This window comes from Oncorhynchus gorbuscha, linkage group LG14, assembly GCF_021184085.1.
Source record: "Oncorhynchus gorbuscha isolate QuinsamMale2020 ecotype Even-year linkage group LG14, OgorEven_v1.0, whole genome shotgun sequence".
Taxonomy (NCBI): Eukaryota; Metazoa; Chordata; class Actinopteri; order Salmoniformes; family Salmonidae; genus Oncorhynchus; species Oncorhynchus gorbuscha.
In genome coordinates, this window is record NC_060186.1 from 14,270,770 (window position 1) to 14,288,519 (window position 17,750).

Sequence of the window (17,750 nt, forward strand, 5' to 3'; positions counted from 1 at the left end):
TTTGTTCCTTCATCCACATGAAATGGTTCAAAATGGCAACAGCTCGCCTACCTGGCGCGCAGGGCGGCTGAAATGGGTGCATCTACCGCCAACAGCTTGCCTAGGAATACCTTGTCGATCAGTCGCGATCGACCGGTTGGCGACTAATAGAGTGAAGTTCAATCTCGTGCTTCTCTCTGTGGGCTGATATTTGTGCACAGCAGTCCTGGGGAGCTGTGTGGCATTCTCTTGCTACTGCGTGTATGAGCAATCGCTATGTCGCTCTGGATAGAAGCGTCGGTTAAATTACTCAAATGTAAAAACCTCTTAATCGACTCAAAGAGTAAGGCTTACGTGTTCGCAAAACAGAAGTGCAACTTTTGCAAGCATGCAGTGGAGTCCTTAGGCCATGTGATTGATGCTGACGTTCTCAACACAGCTCCATCGAAAGTGACATTCATTGCAGAGGGACCTGCTGTCATGTTTTGTCATTTATTATCATGTCTTGTCCCGGTGCTTCCCATTCTATTCGTTTCCCTCTGCTGGTCTTATTAGGTTCTTTCCCTCTTTCTATCCCTCTCTCTCCCCCTCCCTCTCTCACTCTCTCGCTCTCTCTTCTCTCTATCGTTCCGTTCCTGCTCCCAGCTGTTCCTATTCCCCTAATCATCATTTAGTCTTCCCACACCTGTTCCCGATCCTTTTCCCTGATTAGAGTCCCTATTTCACTCCTTGTTTCCCGTACCTGCCCTGTCGGATCCTCATTTATAATTCACCGTGCTGTGTCTATGTTTTGCCCTGTCGTGTCGTGTTTCCCTCAGATGCTGCGTGGTGAGCAGGTGTCTGAGTCTGCTAGGTTCAAGTGCCTTCCCGAGGCAACCTGCAGTTCTCGATCAAGTCTCCAGTCTGTTCTTGTCTTTACGTGTAGTATTATGCTTTTTGTTTTGTAAAGTTTATTCTGGATTAAATACTCTGTTTTCGCCAAGTCGCTTTTGGGTCCTCATTCACCAGCATGACAGAAGGATCCGACCGAGGAATGGACCCAGCGACTACAGACGCTCGTTACACTGCCGTCGAGATCCAAGGAGCCATGCTCGGCAGACACGAGCAGGAATTGTCTGCTGCTCGCCATGCCGTGGAGAACCTGGCCGCTCAGGTTTCCGACCTCTCTGGACAGTTCCAGAGTCTTCGTCTCGTGCCACCTGTTACTTCCTGGCCTGCCGAGCCTCCAGAACCTAGGGTTAATAACCCACCTTGCTACTCCGGGCAGCCCACTGAGTGCCGCTCCTTTCTCACCCAGTGTGAGATTGTGTTCTCTCTCCAACCCAACACATACTCTAGAGAGAGAGCTCGGGTTGCTTACGTCATTTCACTCCTTACTGGCCGGGCCCGAGAGTGGGGCACAGCTATCTGGGAGGCAAGGGCTGATTGTTCTAACAATTACCAGAACTTTAAAGAGGAGATGATTCGGGTTTTTGACCGTTCAGTTTTTGGTGGGGAGGCTTCTAGGGTCCTGGCTTCCCTATGCCAAGGTGATCGATCCATAACGGATTACTCTATAGAGTTTCGTACTCTTGCTGCCTCTAGTGACTGGAACGAGCCGGCGCTGCTCGCTCGTTTTCTGGAGGGACTCCACACAGTGGTCAAAGATGAGATTCTCTCTCGGGAGGTTCCTTCCTGTGTGGACTCTTTGATTGCTCTCGCCATCCGCATAGAACGACGGGTAGATCTTCGTCACCAGGCTCGTGGAAGAGAGCTCGCATCAACGGTGTTTCCCTGCTCCGCATCGCAACCATCTCCCTCCTCTGGCTCTGAGACTGAGCCCATGCAGCTGGGAGGGATTCGCATCTCGACTAAGGAGAGGGAACGGAGGATCACCAACCGCCTGTGCCTCTATTGCGGATTTGATGGACATTTTGTTAATTCATGTCCAGTAAGAGGCCAGAGCCCATCAGTAAGCGGAGGGCTACTGGTGAGCGCTACTACTCAGGTCTCTTCATCTAGATCTTGTACTACTATGTCGGTCCATCTACGCTGGACTGGTTCGGGTGCTACATGCAGTGCCTTGATTGACTCTGGGGCTGAGGGTTGTTTCATGGACGAAGCATGGGTTCGGAAACATAACATTCCTTTCAGACAGTTAGACAAGCCTACGCCCATGTTTGCCTTAGATGGTAGTCATCTTCCCAGTATCAAATTTGAGACACTACCTTTAACTCTCACAGTATCTGGTAACCACAATGAGACTATTTCTTTTTTGATTTTTCATTCACCTTTCACACCTGTTGTTTTGGGTCATCCCTGGCTAGTATGTCATAATCCTTCTATTAATTGGTCTTGTAATTCTATCCTATCCTGGAACGTATCTTGTCATGTGAAGTGCTTAATGTCTGCCATCCCTCCCATTTCTTCTGTCCCCACTTCTCAGGAGGAACCTGGCGATTTGACAGGAGTGCCGGAGGAATATCATGATCTGCGCACGGTCTTCAGTCGGTCCCGAGCCAACTCCCTTCCTCCTCACCGGTCGTATGATTGTAGTATTGATCTCCTTCCGGGGACCACTCCTCCTCGGGGTAGACTATACTCTCTGTCGGCTCCCGAACGTAAGGCTCTCGAGGATTATTTATCTGTGTCTCTTGACGCCGGTACCATAGTGCCTTCTTCCTCTCCGGCCGGGGCGGGGTTCTTTTTGTTAAGAAGAAGGACGGTACTCTGCGCCCCTGCGTGGATTATCGAGGGCTGAATGACATAACGGTTAAGAATCGTTATCCGCTTCCCCTTATGTCATCAGCCTTCGAGATTCTGCAGGGAGCCAGGTGCTTTACTAAGTTGGACCTTCGTAACGCTTACCATCTCGTGCGCATCAGAGAGGGGGACGAGTGGAAAACGGCGTTTAACACTCCGTTAGGGCATTTTGAGTACCGGGTTCTGCCGTTTGGTCTCGCCAATGCGCCAGCTGTTTTTCAGGCATTAGTTAATGATGTTCTGAGAGACATGCTGAACATCTTTGTTTTTGTCTATCTTGACGATATCCTGATTTTTTCACCGTCACTCGAGATTCATGTTCAGCACGTTCGACGTGTTCTACAGCGCCTTTTAGAGAATTGTCTCTACGTAAAGGCTGAGAAGTGTTCTTTTCATGTCTCCTCCGTTACTTTTCTCGGTTCCGTTATTTCCGCTGAAGGCATTCAGATGGATTCCGCTAAGGTCCAAGCTGTCAGTGATTGGCCGTTCCAAGGTCACGTGTCGAGTTGCAGCGCTTTTTAGGTTTCGCTAATTTCTATCGGCGTTTCATTCGTAATTTCGGTCAAGTTGCTGCCCCTCTCACAGCTCTTACTTCTGTCAAGACGTGTTTTAAGTGGTCCGGTTCCGCCCAGGGAGCTTTTGATCTTCTAAAAGAACGTTTTACGTCCGCTCCTATCCTCGTTACTCCTGACGTCACTAGACAATTCATTGTCGAGGTTGACGCTTCAGAGGTAGGCGTGGGAGCCATTCTATCCCAGCGCTTCCAGTCTGACGATAAGGTTCATCCTTGCGCTTATTTTTCTCATCGCCTGTCGCCATCTGAGCGCAACTATGATGTGGGTAACCGTGAACTGCTCGCCATCCGCTTAGCCCTAGGCGAATGGCGACAGTGGTTGGGGGGCGACCGTTCCTTTTGTCGTTTGGACAGACCATAAGAACCTTGAGTACATCCGTTCTGCCAAACGACTTAATGCCCGTCAAGCTCGTTGGGCGTTGTTTTTCGCTCATTTCGAGTTTGTGATTTCTTACCGTCCGGGTAGCAAGAACACCAAGCCTGATGCCTTATCCCGTCTGTTTAGTTCTTCTGTGGCTTCAACTGATCCCGAGGGGATTCTTCCTTATGGGCGTGTTGTCGGGTTGACAGTCTGGGGAATTGAAAGACAGGTTAAGCAAGCACTCACGCACACTGCGTCGCCGCGCGCTTGTCCTAGTAACCTCCTTTTCGTTCCTGTTTCCACTCGTCTGGCTGTTCTTCAGTGGGCTCACTCTGCCAAGTTAGCTGGTCATCCCGGTGTTCGAGGCACTCTTGCGTCTATTCGCCAGCGATTTTGGTGGCCGACTCAGGAGCGTGACACGCGCCGTTTCGTGGCTGCTTGTTCGGACTGCGCGCAGACTAAGTCGGGTAACTCTCCTCCTGCCGGTCGTCTCAGACCGCTCCCCATTCCTTCTCGACCATGGTCTCACATCGCCCTAGACTTCATTACCGGTCTGCCTTTGTCTGCGGGGAAGACTGTGATTCTTACGGTTGTCGATAGGTTCTCTAAGGCGGCACATTTCATTCCCCTCGCTAAACTTCCTTCCGCTAAGGAGACGGCACAAATCATTATCGAGAATGTGTTCAGAATTCATGGCCTCCCGTTAGACGCCGTTTCAGACAGAGGCCCGCAATTCACGTCACAATTTTGGAGGGAGTTCTGTCGTTTGATTGGTGCGTCCGTCAGTCTCTCTTCCGGGTTTCATCCCCAGTCTAACGGTCAAGCAGAGAGGGCCAATCAGACGATTGGTCGCATACTACGCAGCCTTTCTTTCAGAAACCCTGCGTCTTGGGCAGAACAGCTCCCCTGGGCAGAATACGCTCACAACTCGCTTCCTTCGTCTGCTACCGGGTTATCTCCGTTTCAGAGTAGTCTGGGTTACCAGCCTCCTCTATTCTCTTCCCAGCTTGCCGAGTCCAGCGTTCCCTCCGCTCAAGCGTTTGTCCAACGTTGTGAGCGCACCTGGAGGAGGGTGAGGTCTGCACTTTGCCGCTACAGGGCACAGACTGTGAAAGCCGCCAATAAACGCAGGATTAAGAGTCCTAGGTATTGTTGCGGCCAGAGAGTGTGGCTTTCCACTCGCAACCTTCCTCTTACGACAGCTTCTCGTAAGTTGACTCCGCGGTTCATTGGTCCGTTCCGTGTCTCCCAGGTCGTCAATCCTGTCGCTGTGCGACTGCTTCTTCCGCGACATCTTCGTCGCGTCCATCCTGTCTTCCATGTCTCCTGTGTTAAGCCCTTTCTTCGCACCCCGTTCGTCTTCCCTCCCCCCCTCCCGTCCTTGTCGAGAGCGCACCTATTTACAAGGTACATAAGATCATGGACATGCGTTCTCGGGGACGGGGTCACCAATACTTAGTGGATTGGGAGGGTTACGGTCCTGAGGAGAGGAGTTGGGTTCCGTCTCGGGACGTGCTGGACCGTTCACTCATTGATGATTTCCTCCGTTGCCGCCAGGATTCCTCCTCGAGTGCGCCAGGAGGCGCTCGGTGAGTGGGGGGGGTACTGTCATGTTTTGTCATTTATTATCATGTCTTGTCCCGGTGCTTCCCATTCTATTCGTTTCCCTCTGCTGGTCTTATTAGGTTCTTTCCCTCTTTCTATCCCTCTCTCTCTCCCCCTCCCTCTCTCACTCTCTCGCTCTCTCTTCTCTCTATCGTTCCGTTCCTGCTCCCAGCTGTTCCTATTCCCCTAATCATCATTTAGTCTTCCCACACCTGTTCCCGATCCTTTTCCCTGATTAGAGTCCCTATTTCACTCCTTGTTTCCCGTACCTGCCCTGTCGGATCCTCATTTATAATTCACCGTGCTGTGTCTATGTTTTGCCCTGTCGTGTCGTGTTTCCCTCAGATGCTGCGTGGTGAGCAGGTGTCTGAGTCTGCTAGGTTCAAGTGCCTTCCCGAGGCAACCTGCAGTTCTCGATCAAGTCTCCAGTCTGTTCTTGTCTTTACGTGTAGTATTATGCTTTTTGTTTTGTAAAGTTTATTCTGGATTAAATACTCTGTTTTCGCCAAGTCGCTTTTGGGTCCTCATTCACCAGCATGACACCTGCTCCCGAGAATGTAAGCCATCTGCGGTCTTTCCTGGGCCTCCTGAACTACTACGGAAGTTCATCAAAAAACTGGCGAAGCCTTTGCATGAGTTAATGAGAGAGGACGAACTCTGGTCGTGGACAAAGGAGTGTGACGCTACTTTCAAAGAAAAGGCAGTGTTGATTGATAAGGTGTTGATTCACTTCAACCCATCCAATTCAACTGGCTTGTGACACTTAAACCATATGAAGTTGGGGCCGTCGTGTCACTCCACACCTGCAGGAGAAGAGAAGCCCATTGCCTGCATGTCAAGGACTGAAATATCCGCAGATTGAGAAAGAAGCGTTGGGTATTATCTTCAGGATAAAAAATTCCACACCTACCTGTTTCGGGTGGAGGTTCAGCTTGCTGACAGAACATCGTACCGTGACCTTTTTTTCCACACTCTGGCAGCACGCTGAGTGCTCACAGCTATGACATCAGGTAAAGGAAGGTCTGAAGCGCATGCCAATGCTGACAGCTTGTCATGGCTTCCCCTCCAGGACAAGTCTCTGAATGTCTTTGAGTGGCCCAGCCAGAGCCAGGACTTTTTAGAATAAGGCTGTAACTTAACAATGAGAAAAGTAAAGCGGTCTGATTGCTTTCCGAATGCGCTGTATAACTCCCTGCCACCGAATTGTAAGAGAGAGAGAACTCATAGAGAAATCCATGAGCAATCGAGAACAGGTCTTCTTCAAAACTACACTGATGTCAACTCAGATCTATATGATGTCAATGCAGAAAAATATTCTATGACCCTTTTTGTTGAAAATCTACAGTGAATCAATAAACCACAAATGAGCGTAAAATACAGGAATCATATTTATTATTTCTTTGCAATTACATTCAGGACCAAGGACAACACAGCTCAACAGCATTCCACATTCTGTGAAAAAACTGTAAATCTGTCCCCATGAAGTTATGTCCAACCAACAGCTCACTAAGATCACACAGTCATCTCACTGCTGACCACTGATTGGCTTTTCAAAGCATCATGATACTGCTATGTTTATAAAGAAGTGGGAAGGTGGTAATTACCAGTTGTGAAGTTGTAAATATCAGTTGAATGCATTCACGGGCTAATGGCCAACAGGCTGCGTCAACCATAAACTGTAAGTACAGCTATCATGTTTGTACAAAAATGATAGTGTTCAAAAACTTAGTGTAAATAATGTTTTGTTGTTGCATTTAACTGCTGATAATGCAGATAAAAAGGTAATTTCCTTAGCAGGTGACAGCATCTGGGAGATGTTGAATCTCAGGCATGATAGACGAGTTTCCCACGGGTAATTACCAGTTGGAGGGGTGTTCAAGTGGATTTTACGAATCCTATGTGGTAAGTCCCACTTTCCCACTTGCTTATGATCGCGGCACAACTCCTACAGTCCTGCTGTATTGTCTCTGGTACAGTAGGCCTAACTATCTCAGTGTATCAGAAGTCTTTTATCACATTCCGTATTAACCAGTGCTGCCCACTGCACTCCTGAATGATGAGCTGGTAGTCAGTGTCCTCCCCTGGGGTAATCTCCAGACATCTCTTTGTCTGTCTGTTCTGGATGGATTTTCCCTGTAAAACACAGCAAACATTCCACTGTACAACATCACACTAAAGTCAAAGGCATCTCCCATGTTTCCAACAGTTTATAAGCATCAATTTCCCTATTTCATGTTGGAGTGCTTACCTGTTGAAATTCCCAGAGCATGTGGAATCCCTTCTGCTTGGCCTCCTTGCAGTCATACAGTCCTGGGGTTTGAGTGCCAATGTCCATCAGACAGCGATTACTGTTGTACTTGTGAGACTTGATGCCTCCAATGTAGATCTCCCCGCTGGCTCGATAATAACAGTTCTGGACAGAGAGGATAGATATTTAGGCTTTTCTGTATCTGTGGTATTGACAGTACTTTGCATTGTGGTAGGGGTTGAATCCCGGCTCTGCTATGGGATGGACCATATTGTACAATTGGCTACATTTCAAAATACTCAGCAATAATTCTACAAACCTGTGGACCAAAATAATGGCATCCATATAAAATAGGTGTGTTCCCCGGAACTGGGCCTTGATCTATACAGAGATCCATCTTCAGGTCATTGACCAGCTGTTGATTTTATGGATACAGATTTAACAATTATAAAAGTGCAAATTCCTATCCTGATAATGAGTTGGAATTATGACCCTGCATCCAATTGAAGAAGTAATTATATGCACCAAACACACTTGGTGAGGAAATAATTCCAAAACAACAGTAACATTTTAGCATCACTCACAGCTCCATAACCAAGCAAGTCACCCAGGGGGTCTAACATTGGATACACATTGTCCAGATACCACTGGAAGGGTTTGCAGTTCAGTCTCTTTCTCAACTTCTTCCTCTCTGAAACATCCCCAATGTCTATGCCGTGATCCTGTGGTGAGAAAGAGGAAGATTCCTAATTCAGAATCACAGGCTGTATGAGCAATCCTTGATGTTGGCTTACCACCATCATTTTACATAGATCCTATGATATTTATTATGGCATTGAGTAATATAATATTTTTATAATATTGACTGTCTCGTCTACTTATTTTCAAACACAAAGCATGCATATCAGCGATGATTGATTGTTATTTCATAGGAGCAGCTGACAAAACCTACTTTTTGAATGGTTTGTTGTGTACAGTACCTTCAGTGGGAGGTTCCAGGCGATGTTGACATTATGTTTGTATTCATCCATCCAGACCTCAGCCACTCTCAGAGCATTCCTCTTCATTGTAATGCTCAGGTCTGGGAGATAGGGTTTACGGGCCCTCTCGATGTGGGCTATTTTAGAACAAGGTATGACCTCGACACTTCCACCACACAGCCACACCTAGACACACCAAACACCAAGAGACAAGTACGAGTTTATAGATATGGACTGAAGTGTCGCGATTTTGGACGTAGATTGGCTTGTTCAAACTGAACGACTTAAGAACAGAAAGCAATTCTGCAAACACAAGTCTGCTTTGATTTCCAACATTCATTCATAAACTGCAGCAGAGGGGCTTACCCGGATGCCCAGTTCAACATTTTCACCTCCATAGATCTTCATACCACCATCCAGAGCACCAATTTCCCCAAAGAACAGGCGATCAACCACTAGAATGCCCATAATGGAGGGGCTCCTTACAAACATTTACAACAAATCATGGTCAATTGTACACTGGGAGATGTGACATTCATTTTAATAAATAGATAACGCAAAAAATTATCCAGGTGTAAATATTAGGTAAGATTTTCCTCCCAAAGCTGTGCTTTGCTTATCGCCTATTCAAACAGACTTGTGAAATGGGACTATCATCCGATGATGAAATCACAAACAACTCACTTTCCTGGCTGTGTCTCGTCTTGTAAGGCATACCACTCAGGTCTGAAGGACTCGTACATACACCACAGTGCCCAGTCAAAGGCGTTTGCATTCGGCCAATAACGTGTGACTGTCAAGTCATCGAAATGGACTTTATCAAACACCAGTGTCAACACCAACGTGCGGTCCTCCTTTATCCGAGCTAACAGAGGCTCCGCCCTGTTCACAGAAACACAGAGTGAAAACATTGTGTTAACGGGGACTCAGAAAAATGTCACTGAGTGACTTTATAATATAAACCATTCAGACTACCATTCCACGTGTACTTCAATGTGGGCATCCAAGATGGCCACCACGTCTCCTTCAGCTTCCCTCCATCCTGAGAGGCGGGCCTGTGTGAGACCGAGCTGCTCCAGGTGTCTCACTCTCTTCAACAGGCCCGGACGCTCTTCATCGATGAAGCTGATGTAGGCATCCAACTTCTCCTTTAGGTCCTCTGGGAAAGCAGACACTTGCAAATCATTGGTACACAACAAAAGTTGAAAGCCACACTTGAGTTCAAATATACTTTCAAATGTTTCTAGAGAGCATAGACAAAGAGCAGAGGGCATAGACAAAGAGCAGAGAGCATAGACAAAGAGCAGAGGGCATAGACAAAGAGCAGAGAGCATAGACAAAGAGCAGAGGGCATAGACAAATTTGGCGAACCATTGGAGCTGTGGTCATCCACCAGTATGATGTCTTTAAGCAGGCGTTGGGGGGTCTTGTCTATGATGCTGCGGACAGCTCTCTTGATGATTGACAGGGCCTCGTCCAAGTAGATCAACACCACGCTGATGGTGGGCAGGTCATGGGGGTACTGGTGATTAGCACACCTGACAGACACAACAAAAACATTTGGTCCACCTCATATCATTCAGTCACTTCACCAAAGCTGCTGTTTCACTCTTAAAGTTAATCCATTTCAGTGTCATTCGTCAAATTTCATTAAAAGGGCTGGAGATGGAATTGACCTTGGATGAGCGCAATGGAACAGACTGGTTAGAATTCAGAAGTCTTGAGTTATACATAATATTTTGTGTAGAGGTGGCATAGATAAGAATTTGTTCTTAACTGACTTGCCTGGTTAAATAAAGGTAAAATAAAAAATAATAATAAAAAAAATAGAGATGAGGAAAAGGATTTACTTAGGATCGCGAGTATCAGGAATTTCCCTGTTCAGGGGTAGTCTGTCACTCAGGAAGGCGTTGTATCCATACATCTGAAACAACCCTTCTGCCTCTTTCTGCTCCTCCTCTGAGAGCTCATCACCCCAGGTTGTAAACAGAGCTGAGTTGGGGTACAACTTCTTCACCACCTTCCTCTCCTTCTTGACCTCGGTAGCCTTCACAGCCTGCCCCTCTTTCAGACTGATTCTGTTGTTGATTGACTTCACTGTGGACACATGACAGATGTTCATCACACTGTAATACATGTGTTAAGGCTGCCAGAATCAACCCGAGTTAGTCCTTTTGATAAAACAGGGCATGACCTCATTTACAGTATCTGCCTTGGAGAATTACCTTGAAGTAACCAACGTCAAACTTTCTTTATTTTTGGTTTGTAATAGTAAGCAATGTGGCTAAATTTGGCACACAGAAGTTGGTAGATCAACATGTTAACAAATGTTGTTGAACATGCAACGGCATACAGGATTAAATAACAATGTGAAATTATTATTTTATTAGATCTGTCACGATGTTCGTAATAATGGTCGGACCAAGGCGCAGCATAAGTTGAGTTCCACATATGTTTAATGAATAAAGTGAAACTTAAGCAAATACAAAACAAATAAAGAATAAGCGAACCGTGACGACAATTTCGTGCGAACAGGCAACTAAACATAAAAAATATCCCATAACCCACAGCTGGGAAAATGCAACTTAAGTATGATCCCCAATTAGAGACAACGATTACCAGCTACCTCAAATTGGGAATCATAAATAAACCCCAACATAGAAAATCAAACCTCGAACCCCACATAGAAATAATAAAGTAGACTAAAAAACCCTAGTCATGCCCTGACCTACTCTACCATAGAAAATACAGGCTTTCTATGGTCAGGACGTGACAAGATCCTTTGTTGGTTCATTTAAACCCTTTATATAACTGAGAACAAATTCCCTTTTACAATCATCACTGTGAAGTGTGAAATAACTGTCATGTTTTGTCTTATATTGTCTTGTCATTTTGCTTTTCCTTCTGTTCGTTTTCCCCCTGCTGGTCTTTTTAGGTTCGTTCCCCTTTTTCTCTCTCCCTCCCTCTCTCTCTTCTCTCTATCGTTCCGTTCCTGCTCCCAGCTGTTCCTATTCCCCTAATCAATCATTTAGTCTTCCCACACCTGTACCCTATCTTTTCCCCTGATTAGAGTCCCTATTTCTCCCCTTGTTTTCCGTTTCTGCCCTGTCGGATCCTTGTATATTGTTCACCGTGCTGTGTCTTTGTATCGCCCTGTCGTGTCGTGTTTCCCTCAGATGCTGCGTGGTGAGCAGGTGTCTGAGTCTGCTACGGTCAAGTGCCTTCCCGAGGCAACCTGCAGTTTATTATCGAGTCTCCAGTCAGTTCTCGTGATTACGAGTGGAATTGTTTTTTTTGCTTTATTTACCGCTCCGATTTGTCTAGGAGTATTGCTATTTCCTTTAACTGGATTAAAGACTCTGTTTTCGCCAAGTCGCTTTTGGGTCCTCATTCACCTGCATAACAGAAGGATCCGACCAAAGAATGGACCCAGCGACTACAGACGCTCGTAACACTGCCGTCGAGATCCAAGGAGCCATGCTCGGCAGACACGAGCAGGAATTGTCTGCTGCTCGTCATGCCATGGAGAACCTGGCCGCTCAGGTTTCCGACCTCTCTGGACAGTTCCAGAGTCTTGTCTCGTGCCACCTGTTACTTCCTGGTCTGCCGAGCCTCCGGAACCTAGGGTTAATAACCCACCTTGCTACTCCGGGCAGCCCAAGGAGTGCCGTCCTTTCTCACCCAGTGTGATATTGTGTTCTCTCTCCAACCCAACACATACTCTAGAGAGAGCTCATCGGGTTGCTTACGTCATTTCACTCCTTACTGGCCGGGCTGAGAGTGGGGCACAGCTATCTGGGAGGCAAGGGCTGATTGTTCAAACAATTACCAGAACTTTAAAGAGGAGATGATTCGGGTTTTTGACCGTTCAGTTTTTTAGGGAGGCTTCTAGGGCCCTGGCTTCCCTATGCCAAGGTGATCGATCCATAACGGATTACTCTATAGAGTTTCGCACTCTTGCTGCCTCTAGTGACTGGACTATTTCGAGCCGGCGCTTTTCGCCGTTTTCTGGGGGACTCACCTGGTTAAAGATAATCTTCCGGGAGGTTCCTTCCAGTGTGGACTCTTTGATTGCTATCGCCATCCATAGAAACGGGTAGATCTTGTCATGTGGAAGTGTTTAATGTTTCCCTGCATCCCTCCCATTTCTTGGCTGTGAGCCCCCACTTCTCAGGAGGAACCTCACCAACCGCCTGTGATTTGACAGGAGTTGAGGAATATCATGATCTGCGCACGGTCTTCAGTCGGTTCAGGTCTCTCCATCTAGATCCTGTACTACTATGTCGGTCCATCTACGCTGGAGCCAACTCTACGCCCATGTTCGCCTTAGATGGTAGTCATCTTCCCTGTATCAGATTTGAGACACTACCTTTAACCCTCACCTGAGACTATTTCTTTTTTTATTTTTCGTTCACCTTTTACACCTGTTGTTTTGGGTCATCCCTCCTCCTCATGTGAAGTGTTTAATGTCTGCCATCCTCCCATTTCTTCTGTCCCACTTCTCAGGGAGGTGTTTAGAGTGTCTGATCCACGGTCCAGTCGGTTCCCATTTCACGTTGTATGATTGTAGTATTGATCTCCTTCCGGGGACCACTCCTCCTCGGGGTAGACTATACTCTCTGTCGGCTCCCGACAACGTAGATGGGTCATCTTCTCAGATTTGAGATTATTTGTCTGTGTCTATTTCTTGACACCTGTTGTTTTGGGTATCCCATAGTGCCTTCTTCCTCTCCGGCGTTTCTTGTCATGGGAAGTGGTCTGCCATCCCTCCCATTTTTTGTTAAGAAATTTGACAGGAGTGCCGGAGGAATATCATGATCTGCGCCCCAGCGTTGAGCCAACTCCCTTCCTCCTCACCGGTTGTATGATTGAGGGCTGAATGACATAACGGTTAAGAATCGTTATCCGCTTCGAGGGCCCCGGTTATGTCATCAGCCTTCGAGATTCTGCAGGGAGCCAGGTGCTTTACTAAGTTGGACCTTCGTAACGCTTACCATCTCGTGCGCATCAGAGAGGGGGACGAGTGGAAAACGGCGTTTAACACTCCGTTAGGGCATTTTGAGTACCGGGTTCTGCCGTTTGGTCTCGCCAATGCGCCAGCTGTTTTTCAGGCATTAGTTAATGATGTTCTGAGAGACATGCTGAACATCTTTGTTTTTGTCTACCATGACGATATCCTGATTTTTTCACCGTCACTCGAGATTCATGTTCAGCACGTTCGACGTGTTCTCCAGCGCCTTTTAGAGAATTGTCTCTACGTGAAGGCTGAGAAGTGCTCTTTCCATGTCTCCTCCGTTACTTTTCTCGGTTCCGTTATTTCCGCTGAAGGCATTCAGATGGATTCCGCTAAGGTCCAAGCTGTCAGTGAGTGGCCCGTTCCAAGGTCACGTGTCGAGTTGCAGCGCTTTCTAGGTTTCGCTAATTTCTATCGGCGTTTCATTCGTAATTTCGGTCAAGTTGCTGCCCCTCTCACAGCTCTTACTTCTGTCAAGACGTGTTTTAAGTGGTCCGGTTCCGCCCAGGGAGCTTTTGATCTTCTAAAAGAACGTTTTACGTCCGCTCCTATCCTCGTTACTCCTGACGTCACTAGACAATTCATTGTCGAGGTTGACGCTTCAGAGGTAGGCGTGGGAGCCATTCTATCCCAGCGCTTCCAGTCTGACGATAAGGTTCATCCTTGCGCTTATTTTTCTCATCGCCTGTCGCCATCTGAACGCAACTATGATGTGGGTAACCGCGAACTGCTCGCCATCCGCTTAGCCCTAGGCGAATGGCGACAGTGGTTGGAGGGGCGACCGTTCCTTTGTCGTTTGGACAGACCATAAGAACCTTGAGTACATCCGTTCTGCCAAACGACTTAATGCTCGTCAAGCTCGTTGGGCGTTATTTTTCGCTCGTTTCGAGTTTGTGATTTCTTACCGTCCGGGTAGCAAGAACACCAAGCCTGATGCCTTATCCCGTCTTTTTAGTTCTTCTGTGGCTTCTACTGATCCCGAGGGGATTCTTCCTTATGGGCGTGTTGTCGGGTTGACAGTCTGGGGAATTGAAAGACAGGTTAAGCAAGCACTCACGCACACTGCGTCGCCGCGCGCTTGTCCTAGTAACCTTCTTTTCGTTCCTGTTTCCACTCGTCTGGCTGTTCTTCAGTGGGCTCACTCTGCCAAGTTAGCTGGTCATCCCGGTGTTCGAGGCACTCTTGCTTCTATTCGCCAGCGCTTTTGGTGGCCGACTCAGGAGCGTGACACGCGCCGTTTCGTGGCTGCTTGTTCGGACTGCGCGCAGACTAAGTCAGGTAACTCTCCTCCTGCCGGTCGTCTCAGACCGCTCCCCATTCCTTCTCGACCATGGTCTCACATCGCCCTAGATTTCATTACCGGTCTGCCTTTGTCTGCGGGGAAGACTGTGATTCTTACAGTTGTCGATAGGTTCTCTAAGGCGGCACATTTCATTCCTCTCGCTAAACTTCCTTCCGCTAAGGAGACGGCACAAATCATCATCGAGAATGTGTTCAGAATTCATGGCCTCCCGTTAGACGCCGTTTCAGACAGAGGTCCGCAATTCACGTCACAGTTTTGGAGGGAGTTCTGTTGTTTGATTGGTGCATCCGTCAGTCTCTCTTCCGGGTTTCATCCCCAGTCTAACGGTCAAGCAGAGAGGGCCAATCAGACGATTGGTCGCATACTACGCAGCCTTTCTTTCAGAAACCCTGCGTCTTGGGCAGAACAGCTCCCCTGGGCAGAATACGCTCACAACTCGCTTCCTTCGTCTGCTACCGGGTTATCTCCGTTTCAGAGTAGTCTGGGTTACCAGCCTCCTCTGTTCTCATCCCAGCTTGCCGAGTCCAGCGTTCCCTCCGCTCAAGCGTTTGTCCAACGTTGTGAGCGCACCTGGAGGAGGGTGAGGTCTGCACTTTGCCGTTACAGGGCACAGACTGTGAGAGCCGCCAATAAATGTAGGATTAAGAGTCCAAGGTATTGTTGCGGCCAGAGAGTGTGGCTTTCCACTCGCAACCTTCCTCTTACGACAGCTTCTCGTAAGTTGACTCCGCGGTTCATTGGTCCGTTCCGTGTCTCCCAGGTCGTCAATCCTGTCGCTGTGCGACTGCTTCTTCCGCGACATCTTCGTCACGTCCATCCTGTCTTCCATGTCTCCTGTGTCAAGCCCTTTCTTCGCACCCCCGTTCGTCTTCCCTCCCCCTCCCGTCCTTGTCGAGAGCGCACCTATTTACAAGGTACGTAGGATCATGGACATGCGTTCTCGGGGACGGGGTCACCAATACTTAGTGGATTGGGAGGGTTACGGTCCTGAGGAGAGGAGTTGGGTTCCGTCTCGGGACGTGCTGGACCGTTCACTGATTGATGATTTCCTCCGTTGCCGCCAGGATTCCTCCTCGAGTGCGCCAGGAGGCGCTCGGTGAGTGGGGGGTACTGTCATGTTTTGTCTTATATTGTCTTGTCATTTTGCTTTTCCTTCTGTTCGTTTTCCCCCTGCTGGTCTTTTTAGGTTCGTTCCCCTTTTTCTCTCTCCCTCCCTCTCTCTCTTCTCTCTATCGTTCCGTTCCTGCTCCCAGCTGTTCCTATTCCCCTAATCAATCATTTAGTCTTCCCACACCTGTACCCTATCTTTTCCCCTGATTAGAGTCCCTATTTCTCCCCTTGTTTTCCGTTTCTGCCCTGTCGGATCCTTGTATATTGTTCACCGTGCTGTGTCTTTGTATCGCCCTGTCGTGTCGTGTTTCCCTCAGATGCTGCGTGGTGAGCAGGTGTCTGAGTCTGCTACGGTCAAGTGCCTTCCCGAGGCAACCTGCAGTTTATTATCGAGTCTCCAGTCAGTTCTCGTGATTACGAGTGGAATTGTTTTTTATGCTTTATTTACCGCTCCGATTTGTCTAGGAGTATTGCTATTTCCTTTAACTGGATTAAAGACTCTGTTTTCGCCAAGTCGCTTTTGGGTCCTCATTCACCTGCATAACAATAACTTACTGGGATCAACTCTACATGTAGGCTCAGGCTAGATTCTAATGTGTTCCCTAAATCTGCCCTACCAGTTACAACAGTGGCAGACTGCAGTCCGGGTACAGTATGTGGACAGAGCTACTGACATTTCCCTTCCATGTAAGTCACAGTTAAATGAAGGAGATTGAGACTTACCCACCTTCTCAATGTGAGCCTCCATCTTCTCCAGCCTCTTGAGCATGTCCTGACCCCTGACCGAGTCATTCTGATGGGCCCTCTGCAGTCTTTCCCCATGAGAATGAACCTCCAGCTTAATGGATGTGATGTAGAGTATTCCAGCGCCCATGGCCAGCAAAGAAGCCAGCCCGCGGACCCAGCCTAGCCTCATCACCCCTCTGCGTGTGATCGCTCACCCTGGGGATACAGACAGGACGACCTTCCTCTCTCACTCTCCGACTAAGATCCAGGCTCCCCTGAAAGGGGGGAGTGTGAGGTGCACCACCTGGCTGCCACTCACCAACACCTTTTTTAAATATTTGCACAACTGAACAGGTCAAAAACATGCACCTAATGGATCCAACTGTTAATTTGGCATTCAAGTCATTGTTGAGGCCAGGGAATAAATGCCGAAAGCCACAATACTACAGGCTGCAAAGGTGTGGCTCTCTGAAAGTGATGGTCTTGGCTGTCACTAGCACTTTGTCTTGTAATTCAAACTTAAGCCCACAATGAAGAGTATCTGTAGCTCTTCCCATTCTAGAGTAATTTAAAATCTGGTAGACCACCTGCTTTTAAGAGGTAACGGAGCAACCTGGTCTCAGAGAATTTCGTATTATTCCATATGTAAATCCACGACACTCCACTTAGTATAACATGTTATGTTTCGTATGTATTCATTTGTAGTTGTTCATCATCCATTTTTAATTTTTAATTTTTATTTATTTAATTTTACCTTTATTTAACCAGGCAAGTCAGTTAAGAACACATTCTTATTTTCAATGACGGCCTGGGAACAGTGGGTTAACTGCCTGTTCAGGGGCAGAACAACAGATTTGTACCTTGTCAGCTCGTGGGTTTGAACTCGCAACCTTCCAGTTACTAGTCCAGCGCTCTAACCACTAGGCTACACTGCCGCCCATGATACACTACGCTGCCGCCCGCGAATGATACAGTTACGAATTACAATTCTTATGATATGTCGCAAATTGCAATTCTTGCAATATGTTATCAATTTGCAAGACGTATGATACTGTATGTACGAATTCCAATTAGCTAGGTGGATAACGCTAACGTTAGGGGGTGGCTA

The 17,750-nt window shown here is 47.6% G+C and overlaps 1 protein-coding gene across 1 annotated transcript; it reads right to left on the reverse strand.

Moving 5' to 3' along the window:
- Positions 1–7,259: 7,259 nt before the first annotated feature.
- LOC123995898 (probable polypeptide N-acetylgalactosaminyltransferase 8) lies at positions 7,260–16,790 on the reverse strand. Its single transcript, XM_046299566.1, has 11 exons — positions 16,640–16,790; positions 10,340–10,586; positions 9,861–10,027; positions 9,465–9,648; positions 9,174–9,371; positions 8,856–8,970; positions 8,490–8,675; positions 8,094–8,231; positions 7,829–7,924; positions 7,510–7,674; positions 7,260–7,394 (listed from the first exon to the last, which is right to left on the reverse strand). Exons 1-11 carry the CDS (start codon positions 16,788–16,790, stop codon positions 7,260–7,262), a joined length of 1,782 nt encoding a protein of 593 aa, XP_046155522.1.
- Positions 16,791–17,750: the final 960 nt, after the last annotated feature.